General features: G+C 49.8%; 1 protein-coding gene across 1 annotated transcript in view; it reads right to left on the bottom strand.

Moving 5' to 3' along the window:
• The window catches only part of GTF3C1 (general transcription factor IIIC subunit 1), a 70,549-nt gene that overhangs the window by 56,602 nt on the left and 1,512 nt on the right, over positions 1-12,435 (bottom strand). The window contains exons 2-5 of the mRNA XM_034989015.1: positions 10,359-10,568; positions 5,102-5,278; positions 4,328-4,471; positions 2,193-2,289 (exon numbers count right to left, since the gene is read on the bottom strand). Coding sequence (XP_034844906.1) covers positions 2,193-2,289; positions 4,328-4,471; positions 5,102-5,278; positions 10,359-10,568 — 628 coding nt within the window. The remainder of the gene's footprint in view (positions 1-2,192; positions 2,290-4,327; positions 4,472-5,101; positions 5,279-10,358; positions 10,569-12,435) is intronic.

The following is a 12,435-nucleotide window of genomic DNA, read 5'->3' as shown; positions in this document are numbered from 1 at the left end:
GGCTGGAGGCCACAACCCAACTCCTCGGCCTGGCGCTCTAGACCTCTCTCACCTGGCCCCAACTGCCCTCCCCAGCCACATCTCCGCGGCTCCCGCCTGAGCACACCGTGGCTGGGTTACTGCACCTCCTACACATCCACTCCAGCCGCTTTCCCGGGCCCGAAATGCCATTTCTCGTCCACGTGGGGAACACTTCATCTTCAAAGCCTTGCTCAACCGGAACTTGCTCTCTAAAGCTTCTCCCAGCTCTCTGAAGAAAGTGCATCCCTCAAGGAGCTCGGACGTCATCCTCTGAAAGAGGCTTCGAGCCTAAGTGTGTGTTCACATAACCGCCCCTCTGGTGCCACCGCTCCATTAGATCACGAGACCTGTCACCCTCACTAACTTTTGTCATGGTGGTGCAGCACACAGAAGCTCACCAAAGTACCTGCCGGATAAATAATGGAACAACGCACTCTCCTGAGCTAGTCCCCAGGGCTGACCTGAGACCAGACTAGCCCACTCTCCCCATGCCTGAGTGACCCAGCTGGGCAGAGGGCTTCATTCTGCAATATCTGCTGGACAAGGAATATAAGGAACAGAGTGGGCAGAATTTGTTTCATAAGGAAGTAGGAATTTTCTTCATTTCTACTAGGGTCCCTGAGGAAGCTTTATCGGCCTTTCATTTTCCACTTTTGATAGAGACTCAAATACTGAAAAATCTCTTACCACAAACAGCAGTGCATGTGTAATGACAAATGACATGGGCCTGCTGTCTGAGAGGTGACAGGAAGGAAGGGGCCGAGCGGGGGGGGGGGGGGGGGGGGGAACAACGACATTGCATAGCTGCCTCAAGCTGACCACTGTCATGAGAGACTGCAGGCCAGGCTCAGGGCTTGCCAGAGCCCCTGATATTTCAAAGGAAGCTGGAAACTTAGGTTTTTATGTGGAATCTCAATTTAAAAAAAATGCTAGGTCAAATGTACTTTTAACAACATGTAGGCCAAATCTGACCCATAAGCCTCATAAGCTCTGCTTTAAAGAGACTTGGGATGGGGCGCCTGGGTAGCTTAGTCAGTTAAGTGTCCAACTCTTGATTTCAGCTCAGGTCAGGATCTCAGGGTCATGGGATAGAGCCCTGGGTTGGGCTCCATGCTCAGCAGGGAGTCTGCTTGGGATTCTCTCCCTCCGCCCCTCCCTCTGCTCACACACACAAAGTAAATGAAATCTTTTTTTGATTTTATTTATTGATTTGTCAGAGAGACAGAGAGCGAGCAAGCGAGCAACCACAAGCAGGGGAAGCAGCAGGCAGAGGGAGAAGCAGCCTCCACATGGAAGCGGAGCCGGACATGGGACTCGATCCCAGGACTCTGGGATCATGACCCTGAGCCAAAGGCAGATGCTTAACCGACTGAGCCACCCACACTCCCCAATAAATAAGATCTTTTAAAGAGACTTGGGCATGTAGTAGACCTGGCATTAGAGAAGAGGCCCCTTTCCCTCTACGATGGAATGAGAGACTAGGGCTTCACCCACAATGCAGCACAAGGTGAGGAGCAAGGATTGTCCTGGGGCCAATAATCGAGACTCCAAACCGTGTCCCTTTGTAGACTAATCACTATGACCCAAGCAGCCTGACTTTAAACTTTAGGTTTTCAGTTCTGCCGTCTAACGTACAGGGCCATGTTTCTCTCCCCTCTCCCATGCCGGCTCTTCCCTAGCTTCCGCCAAGGACTGTTCTCATCAGCCTGGAGACAGCGAGAGGCACCTCCACGCTTTCCTCCTCTTCCCCCTTCATCCCTGTCTCTACTCCAGGGGCCCAGAGACCAAGGTGGCCAGTCCATGCTTTCTCCCTGCACCATCTCACCTGCCTCTCTGCAAAGTCACGATGCCTTTTCCGTATCAAGCCAGGGGGGACAGAATTAGAAGTGTGCTTACGGCAGCACCTCTAAATGCCCAGATCTCCCAGTCCACATGAACTTGTACAGCACGAACTAGAGCAAACTGGGGGGGGGGGGATGGGCCTTCAACAAAGGACTGAGCACTTTCTGATCCTGTGAAACTAAGGAAGACCCCACTTGTTTCAAGATTAGAGGCAGTCAAATCCATTAACGGCTTCCAACTGCCAGTCATCTAACCCATACTGGACAAGGAGGTCCAGGCTGCGGCACAGATCATTCCAGCCCAGCACACGGGTGTCCCCGGGCACTCACCAGTTCTTCCCTCAGCCTGCCCAGGGTCTCCATCTGGTTACTCCGTGTGCTCAGCACACCGGAGAGCTTCTCCATGAGGATGTCGTATTTGCTCCTCCTGTGAGAAACACGAAACAGTTCTCTTTTCAAACCTATTGCTAAAGAGCGCCTGTTTTTTAAAGATGACAAGGCAAGACTTAAATAACAACATGCCAGACCAGACGACCTTGGTCCTACGTCTCAGCCATCGTCCGGGCACATTCCGCACTTGGCGGGGCAGAGACCGTGGCTCTGAGTGGTTCAGTCACACGGCCAAGGGCACCTAAGCAGTGACAGGGTACAGACTAGACTCTTCGGCTGCAGCTGTCGTGATCCTTGAAAACGCCTTACATTTTTGTAATACCATAAAGTTTAGGAAGCACCTTCTATATTTCTGTACGATTCACTTGGTGAAGGAATGGATTATTTCATAAAGACATGAACGGGCTTTTCTAAAACTCAGACTCAAGAGGTGAACCTAGGTCTTTGTCCACATCCAGGGCTCTCTTTGCCGTCCTGATGTCTCTGATCCTCAAGTATGGCTTCTACTTTGACTTCCCTGGCACGAGCGACCCCACCTTCTACCCCATTTTCATTGTGTAGGATCATGACTGCTTCCAAGCTAATGGCCACCCAGGAAGCTATGGAAGAGAGTGAAGGCTCCTGGACTGTGGGTGCCTGGGGAAGGTGACCTTGGCTTTAAGTGCCTGCAGGCCTGGGGGCAGGGAGGGCATAGGCATGGGATTCAGAGTTGATGCCCACGTCTCCACTTTGACTGCCTCTCAACGCATGAATAAAGGCAGGTGCAGATGTTTACTGTACATGGACTAGTACTGGGCACTGTGTCGTGGCCATGCTCCAGAAGAGGAAACCATGCTTCAGAGAGCTCATGTGACTTTGCCCAAGTCAAGTACAAATGACTTAGTCCATTGTTCTCTCTGCCACCCATGGCTGCCACCTATATTCTCTGTAGACACAGGCCACACACCAGGGAGGGGTCTGCTGATACTGGTATTTAGCCAACGGACAGTGAGATAAATAAATAAAATGCAAATTCTCGAAGCACGATTCTCTCTAATGTAGGAATTCTAAAACACAGGTTTGAAGACAAATTTGGAATTTTGACAGGAATACAGTGACATCATTACTCCTGGAAATCCAGTCAATAGTCTGTCTAGACATGTATATTAAGTCCTTTCTTTGGGTCCAAGCCAGTGCTATGTAGCGGGCCCTGTAAACTGTAAAACCTACACTGACTCCTGAGTGTTCACCCAGGCATCTGTCACTTGTCTAGGGGCGACTCAGAGTTGTTCTCCGTGGCCCAGAGAAGGGGGAATGCCTACTGCCCCTCAAGTCTCCCGTGACACTGCCTACCCTCCACTACAGGGCACTGGTGGCCACGCACTCGGGGGCACAGCTTACTCACCCAAGGGCCACGTATTCTAGGTCCTTCACGAGCTCAACCCTTCCCCACCCTGCTCACTGCACCTCCCCCATCAAGGAGGGCACGACGTGCTGGAGTGCAGGCTGAGGCCTCTCTAAAGGGTGGTGGACCACTTCTTTCCCCCATTCCTATGCCAGGCAGTCACCCCAACAGGGAGTAGCAAAGAGTCAGAGACTCACTCCCAGGGACTCTCTGATAATGTGCACATCTCACCACCTTGCTATACCATCCGGACTAGGACACAAAGCTAAACAGCAACATCACGCATAGGACTCACTTAGCAGAAACCTCCCCATCTCACCATCCAGGCTGATTTTAAGAATTGCATGTCGGAAAAAAGTGCCAATTTTAAATTGGAAACCATTCAATCTCCATTCTGCCACTGTAACAAATCTAATTTGACTTATTCTTTTTACACTCCCCCAAAATTTCACCAACACGTTAACAGTTCCTATTGCCGGGGTGTGGGGTTATAGGATTTTTTTCTCCTTTTCTGTATAATCTCCAAATTTTCTAAATCAGCATGACTTATTTTCATAATCAGAAAGAGACCTAAGTATCTTTCTTAAAAAGCTGTAGTCATTATGTGATTTTGCCTCTCCAATTTACACAGGTCTAATCCACACGGCTGAAATATCCCCGGAACAAAGTGTTTTGGTCCGCACGCTGTTACCTGTCCACATGAAACCGATTCAGGAGGAGGAGAATTGAGTGCTGCTGGGCTCCCGTGGGTAATCGGATCACATGTGACTGCATCGTAATGAGCCCGTTTTTGTTCAGAATCTTCCGGTGATAGTGGAGCTTCCCAGCATCAACCCTGGAGGAGAGGAAGTGTGTGGCTGTGTCATTTTGCTTTGCCGGTGGCTTTCACCCAACAGTAGAGGGCCTCTCACTTGAATGTGAAGTGCTCGAGACACACACTTCCTATCCAGCCTCTCCGAGGGAACAGTCGCCGTGAGACAATGGCCTTGAAAGGAACAGGCCTGCCTCAGCCTGAGCGCCCCCCCACCCCCCCACAGGCCCCCAGCAGAGGTGGATGGGAGATGCGGGTAGAGGCCCGGGGAAATGGAGCGGGACGGGATGGCTGGGGTGGGTGATGATTGATGAGGGTTAGTGAAGACGCCATCAAATATGGGTCTCCAGTCCTGCAGTGGCCAATGAGTAAGGTCACTCTACATCCCAGTTTGCCTGATGGTCCCAATTTATGCCCACTGCCCCGGCCTCCCCCTGGAGGGAGGTCTGGTTTAGACACTAAATTATACGGCTGCCCCAGGGTCTCTTCAGAAACAAAGCACTGAAGCCCAATCATCATGGATTGCAGACTGCCCCAGCTGCAAAGGGGTGGAGAGGAAAGGGGAAGGGAAGTCACCAAGACCTGTGCTGGGGGGCAGGGCACAATCACTGGGGAGTCCTAGCATTTCAGGAGAGAAGCAAATCATCCCCTCACTTGAAAGCAGTGGTATGGAGGTCTCGCTGGAGCTCCCCTTGCCACCGGGACCGGCCTAATCGCTCCAAAATGCAGTAGGAGAAGTCGGGGAGCTTCAGGTCGGGGTCCCCCTCCAAGCCTATCAAGGCCCTGTAACGCATGTCCTGGGAGGCAACGATGATCAGTCTCTTTCCCCACCTGCAAATCAGAAACAACCGCATGGAAGAAATAACTTTAAGTGATTTTAGGAAAAATCAGAATGTGAAGAAAAACAGAACCTTAGAGGATTGTCATTTTGTGCCGCTTCTTAGGGGTTTACAATGCCCCTGGCAAGAAGGTTTCCGTCCCCAAACGGCACAGTGTCTGGGGTGAACAGAGCCAACCTTGTCATCTTGTGTGAAGCCCTCCACGGTCTTGCCAGGACACTCAGACCTTAGCCCCAGCTCCTCACCAGGGCCTGGAACGTTCTATGCACCCTCCGCAGCTCTGCCTCTTACCCTCCGTCGTCCTGCTGTTCCCAAAACAAGCTGCTTCCTCTGCCTGGGTGCTCCTCCCCCCGTCTGTAGGACACTGATTCCTTCTCATCATTCCGGCCACGGCTTAGACATCACCTCCTCAGGCCTTCCTCTAAGTCTAGCCAGAGTCTATTCCCTACCTCCGTGCCATATTCTTCACAGTACCCAGCACACTTAAAAATGGCTGTGTATATATATACATATATGTTTTGTTTTTTTTTTTTGCAGACATTCTTGTCTGTCTCCTCTCTTCAAATTTAAGTGCGTAAGAGTAGGCACGTTGTTGACTTGTTCACTAGGACACCTTCAGCGCCTAGAATGATTGTGGTGTGGAGTATGGGCTCAGTAAATATTTGTTAAGTGAGTGAGCGAACCTACGGAACTAGACATAAATTTCAGAGTCAAAAATACAGGCATAGCTGAGCTATTGTGGGTTTGATTCCAGACCACTGCAATAAAGCAAATACGGTAATAAAGTGAGTATCGTGATAAAGCTAGTCAAATGAATTTTTTGGTTTCCAGTGCATATAGAAGTATGTTTACACTATATTGTAGTCTATTTAGTGTGTAATGACATTATGTCTAAAAAAAAAAAACAATGTGCATACCTTAGTTAAAAAATATTTATTGCTAAAAAATGCTAACCATCGTCTGAGCTTTCAGGAAAGTGTAATCATGGATCCCAGATCACCATAACAAATATAGTAATGAAAAAGTTCAAAATGTTGTGAAATGGCCAAAATGTGATACAGAAACATGAATAAGCAATGCTGTTGGAAAAAATGGTGCCAGCCAATTTGCTTCATTCAGGGTTGACACAATCTTTCAATTTATAAAAAACACAGCGTCTGTGAGCACAGTAAGATACGAGGTATGCCTGTCCCCAACTATATAATCAGTGGCTCTGTGGTCTGCTGAAGACCATCAGTTCCTACCTACTGACCTGGGGTGTGAAAATAGATAGAAAGAATATGTCCTGCCTAGCAAGGTATTTCAGACTGAGTGACGTGATGGAAGACAGGCCTTGTGGTCAGGTGTTTAAACAACAGAGCAATGAAATAGAGTAGATGCTGGCCCAAGATGAGAGAGGTTGGTAGCTCATGAGCTCTTATGCATGGACCCTGGGTGACTCATCTGGGAAAGGGAGTGCTTCCAAGTGGGTGTTATCTTGATGCCAAGGAGTGAGTGAGTAGTGGGTTCTCTGCCAGCACACCCTCATGGGATCTCGGCTGCCAGGCTTGAACCCTGAGAGGGTGTGAATGGAGTGGGCCAATCTGCCCAAGGTGTCAGCTTAGATTAGCAGATAAGGCACTGTGATGGAGTCTCAGTCATAAGTGGTGGAGACCGGGCAGAGAAAATGAATTTCTTCCATCATATCCCTTGGTCTGATCGTTCCCCCTCCTCCTACCCCACACCAGCAGACTTCACTTCTACCACCAACTGGGCCAAAAGATCAAAGAAGAGGTTGTCTTCCTTTTAACTCACTGCAGGTTCCTTGGCATTGTTTGTGACCTACAATGAGTCTTCTGCAGTCATGGAGGTCTGCAGAATCCATCCTCAGGAAGAAATGTTAGGCTGTGAATACACATGAGAGAGAGACAGTCCACTTCCTGTGTCTGCATGTCACAGACTTAGGATCTATGTTCTCTCATCTCAAAACAGGCTGACAAGTTAAATTGGAAGAGGTCAGCCGGGAAAAGCAAGTTTGAAAACAGGGGAACAGGTCTGCTGTTTTCCAAATGCACTCAGATTTGTTTACTACATGGTATATTATAATCCCAACATTTCCAGTTAGCTGACTCAGTGACTCCTGCTAGGCTGAAACTGCTGAGTGTGGTCATCAGACGGGATGTCAAATACTGATTAAGCACAATGCAAAGTACCAGAGATACCAAGATAAATAAAAGTGTGATCTCCCGGCAAGGAGCTCACAGTCCACTGAAGGAGAAAGTCGAGAGATTGAGCAATTATGCTATGGCCCAAGAGCTGGTAGACAGCAACTCTGGTGGTCGAGCCTATGAAATGCCATTATGTGCACAGCCTCCATTCCAACCTGTGTGTGTGAACAGAACGTGTGCATCGTAACCAGGGAACACTCCCATAGGTGGGGATTCTAGAGTTAGCAGTCAGTGGGGTGGGTGAAGAACAAGGAAGCAGAACCTGCAAGTTTCTGAAGGCATGAAGGAGCACGCATGTCCTGGGAGGCAAGTGGTGTAGCCTGGCTGGAAAGTCTGGGGTGGGCTCGCAAGCAAGAAAGCAGAAAGAAGGAGAGCTCAAGAGGTCGGTGGGAGTCCACATCCTGAAGGGCCCTGCAATGCCATCACGGGGAGTTTATATGTCATGACGCAGGTCAGGGGCTGTAACTCCAACACCCAACAGGATCATCAATCAGTCAACATGCATTTTTAGGAGTTGATGTTGTGCCAGGTATATTCAAGATCCTAGAGATACAGCCATGAACAAGACAGAGTTTCTGCCCTCAAGAGTTTACGGTTTGGTGAGGAAGGGGTGACGTGAATAAACACTTCAGACCACTTTTGGTACGGGGGCACCTGGGTGGCTCAGTCAGTTAAGCATCTGACTCTTGATTTTGGGTCAGGTCATAGTACCAGGGTCATGAGCTCAAGTTCCGCGTGGGGCTCCGCACTGGGCATAGAGCCTGCTCAAGATTCATTCCCTCTCCCTCTGCCCCTCCCCACCTCGTGCACACATACTCGTGCTCTCTTGTTCTCTCTCTCAATAGGTAAATAAATGACCATTTTTGGTACGACAATGAGTAACATAATGGTGCCTAGGCAACAGGGACACTTTTTTTTTGAGGAGCCAAGTTGAAGACTGAATGAAGAGGAGGGGTGGAGATGTGAAGATTTGAGGCAGAACATTCTAAGCAGAAGGAATAGCACATGCCATAGCCCTGAGACAGAAATGAGCCCTGCATGTTTGGGCCACAGCATAGAGAAGACTCGGGCAAGTTGAGGGACTACAGTCGGAGAGCTGGGGGGGCAGAGGGTAGGTGCTACAGAGCCTGATGGGTTCAGGTCAGCAGGCAGGCAGCTGCAGGGCATGGAGCACTAGGTGGGACATGGCTCATAGCTCTGGCCTATGTCACCAAGTAAAAATCAGTCCAGTGCAGCTAGATCCTGTGATTTTTTTCAGAGGAGCTAGATATCCAGATTTTAAATATGAGCAATGAAATAAAATTAAAAACAAAACACCGTGCTGGCTAAACAAAGCATGTGTATGGGACATATGTGCCCAGTCGGAAACATCTCCCGAGTGACCAAGGCACTATTCATCACAATTCCATCTTAGAGAAAAATGTGCCATGTGGTATGGAAAGTTCCAAAGAGGAGAGACAGGGGCATCTGTCTGAGCGTCTGACTCTTGATTTCGGCTCAGGTCATGATCTCAGGGTCATGGGATCAAGCTCCGTGTCAGGATCTGTCATTAGTGGGGAGGCTGCTTGGGATTCTCTCTCTCTAAAATAAATAAATGAATTATAAAAAAAAAAGAGAGCAAGAGAGGGGGAGAGAGACAGCAAGAAGGGAGGCAGGAGACTCTTGCACTATTCTGAGGCCAAAGGGGGTTTGAGATAAAGCTAGAAGGTCAAGTCTACAGGACTTGGTGGCCAGTTGCATGCAGAAATACGGAGAAAAGGGGCCCAGAAGTCCCAAGTTTGCAGCTTGTACAGCAGGCACATGGGAACACCCAGAGCAGAGGAAATCACAAAAGAGGCAAGGAAGGGAAGAGGAGGCAGGTTTGGGGGGAAGGAGTGTGACACTCTGACCTCTGGGCACACTGAGCAAGAGGTTACTGAACTCCGTCTGTGGTACTTGGGGGCCGCCTGGGGAAGAGACAGAGCCCTTGGGAGCAGCTCAACGTTTAAGGGGTGGACGGAAGTCAGGGAGCCCATGAGGAAGCTGGTGAGGCTCGGCCAGAAAAACAAAGCGGGAAGCCACGGGGCAAGAGCTTTAAAACTCCCTTACGGGGCAGAGGGGTCAAGGAGCTTAAGGGCCAAACAGCGTCCACAGGCTTATTACTGGGAATCTCAGAGGATAAGATTTCAGTGAAGTAATAATGGCAGACATCAGCGGGCAGAGGAGTGAAGGGGAGAAAGAGCGAGGGTGGCTATTTCTTCCAGGAAGCAGAGCCCCAAGTGGCACAGAGTGACCTAGGGTCACGAGGGACCCGAGGTCAAGAGGTGGTCCTGTTGTAAGATGGCCGAGTCATTAGGGCTGAGGAGAGAGCACCGGCAGGAAAGCGCGGGAGGTGCAGGGAGCTGGGCAGGAGAAATGCGGAGGGGAGGAGGCCTGGGCCGGGGCCGGGGCTTCTCGCTGCATCTGAGATGATGGAAAGGGGAAATAGATGTGGCAAAGCTGCAAGCGGAAGGAGATGGAAGTCAGCAGCTTTTCCCTGTTCCGTGAAGTGGGAAGGGAGAGAGGTGGGAGTGGGGACAGGCTGGAGAAGGTGAGAGCTCGGATTAGCCACTCCGGGCAACTGGACACCCCCCAGCCTGGGCAAGAGAAGGAAAGGCACTGATCCAAATGAGAGCCGGCTGCTCTGCCCAACTGTGCCAGGACTGTGGACCCCAGGAAAAGAGGAAGGTAGGCCCCTGAGCAAAATCAGCGCCACCGAAAGTGGAGTGCAGAAGGTGGAGGCTTGGCGCGGGGCTGACACACAGACCAGTGTCCAGGCTCTGACTGGTCGCACCTGGCTCAAGGCAGCAGAAGGCCTGTGAGGCTCTCTGGGTGCGGATCGGTTACCTGCCAAAGGCTTCCACCATCATACAACGGGGCTGTAGAGACTTGGTCCTGATGTCACTGGTTATGTTTTTCCTCTCCTTGAAGTACCGGCATGAGCCCTGGATGCCGTCCTTATTCTCTAAGATCATGTGAATGGGGTAGACATCCTCCAAAGCCACTGGATCCCTCCGGGACTCCAAAATTCCGGTTTCCAAGTCAATCTCTTCATACCTAAAAGGGAGAAAGCAACAAATACCAAACTACAACTCAGCTTTTCAAATAATACATACTTAGCACATTCTTCTTTTCTTTCTTTTTTTTTTTTTAATTAAAGATTTTATTTATTTTTAGAGAGTGAGCGCTCCAGGAGGGAGAGAAAGAGGTAAAGAATCTCAGGCAGACTTCATGCTGGGAGCCCAACACAGGGCTGGATCTCACGACCCTGAGATCATGACCTGGGCTGAAACCAGAAACCAAGAGCCGGATGCTTAACTGACAGAGCCACCCAGGCGCCCCTGGCGCATTCTTCTGACAACCTCCCACTGAGATCAGAGAGGAGTGAGCTTACTCGGTCCTCCAGCCTTGCAAATGCAGATTAGAGCAGCATTCCTGCCTTTCTACCCCAGAGAACACAAACCTTTCCAGGGTCCCCAAAATCCACCCCAGAAGCTGAATGCTAGAACCAGAACCATCTTACTGGCCCAAGTCACGGCCTTTCAGTTTCCCTCCAAATCCAGTGCCTGCACGTTAACAATTTTCACCTCGGAATCCTCAGTCCTGTCTTTTCCTCCAAACACCTTGAATTCAAGGAGATCCAAATCAAAGTTATGACTGCCTCTCCCGGCCTCCAATGAAGTCCCTCCTTTCCACTTTCTCCCAGTTACGTCGTTATCAATGCCACGGGGACATCTTTGACTTGCGTTTCTTCCCTTATCGAGTTAGCCAAGTTTGTAAGGCTTTCCTTACAAACCCTGCTCACAGCTAGTCTAGTTGAGGCTAAAACCCACTTATATTTATCAGCTCTTTCCTTCCTCGCCTTCTCTGTGACCTCTGCCCTGCTTTACTCTCCATTCCCAAATCACATCTTAGTCCATCTGCCAGGAGGCAGCTGTGGACTGCTGTCCTCCCTCTCCAGTCACACCTTCCTAGGCTTCTTTGACCTTCCTAGTTGACCATCCAGCCTTTCCACATAGGTGCACCTGAGGGCCATGTCTTAGGCCTCCCATCACACCACATTCTCTTCCAGGGATGATCCTGGCCCACAGCTTTAATATCCAGCCATACGGATGACTCCCCATGTCCAGCCCCATCCCTCCCTCTGGCCTGCTTTCGCCCATGAAGCCACATGTTTACTAAACAGAATCTCCACTTGGATTACCCAAATGAACCTTGAACTCAATGTGTCTCAAAGTATATTCAGCACCTTGCCCACCTCCCCCGAGACCACCATGCTGCTCTTCTGTGTTCCCTACTAACAGCGAAGGACATCAATATTCACTCAGGAACCCAAATATCAGGAACCAGAAGCCATTATCCCTGATTCCCCCCTCTCCTTATACCCCACATCCAGTCACCAAATCCTCTTGATTCTTCTGCTTCATATGTCTTGATTCCATTTGCTTCTCTTATTTATTCTCACCTGCACCACAGTAAGCAAAACTGATGTGGAGAACAAAGGCAAGAAGGAAATTTCCTTATAACCTGCAGCCCATTGTCACTTAAGGCAGGCAGAGTATAGCTCCTCCAGAAAGCTCCCAACTGTCTTAAAGTTAATGCTTTTCTAGAGGGAAAAACCACCTTAGCTTACAAACAGCTAGGCCTCCAGGGTCCTGGTGAGTCTTCTTTAGCATAGGAGTCCTTTTGGAAACCTCCCTTTGTCTTTACTTCCCCCAACTTCGAAGTGTATAAATCAGTCCTTCCTCACAACCCCAGTGCAGCTCTTTCTGCCTGTCGGCCCTGTCCCCCGGGCTTTAACGAAAGCCTTCTAGCACCAAAGACTCCTGCAGAATTCTTTCTCCCCCATTGGCTCCGAACCCCAACCTACAAACCACATCAAAACCATGACTGGTTGTTTGTGATTGGATTACTAAAATCTCTC

The sequence above is a fragment of the Mirounga leonina genome, unplaced genomic scaffold (genome assembly GCF_011800145.1).
Source record: "Mirounga leonina isolate KUSES-001 unplaced genomic scaffold, KU_Mleo_1.0 Mir_454, whole genome shotgun sequence".
Taxonomy (NCBI): Eukaryota; Metazoa; Chordata; class Mammalia; order Carnivora; family Phocidae; genus Mirounga; species Mirounga leonina.
This window is presented reverse-complemented; position numbering and strand designations above follow the sequence as displayed.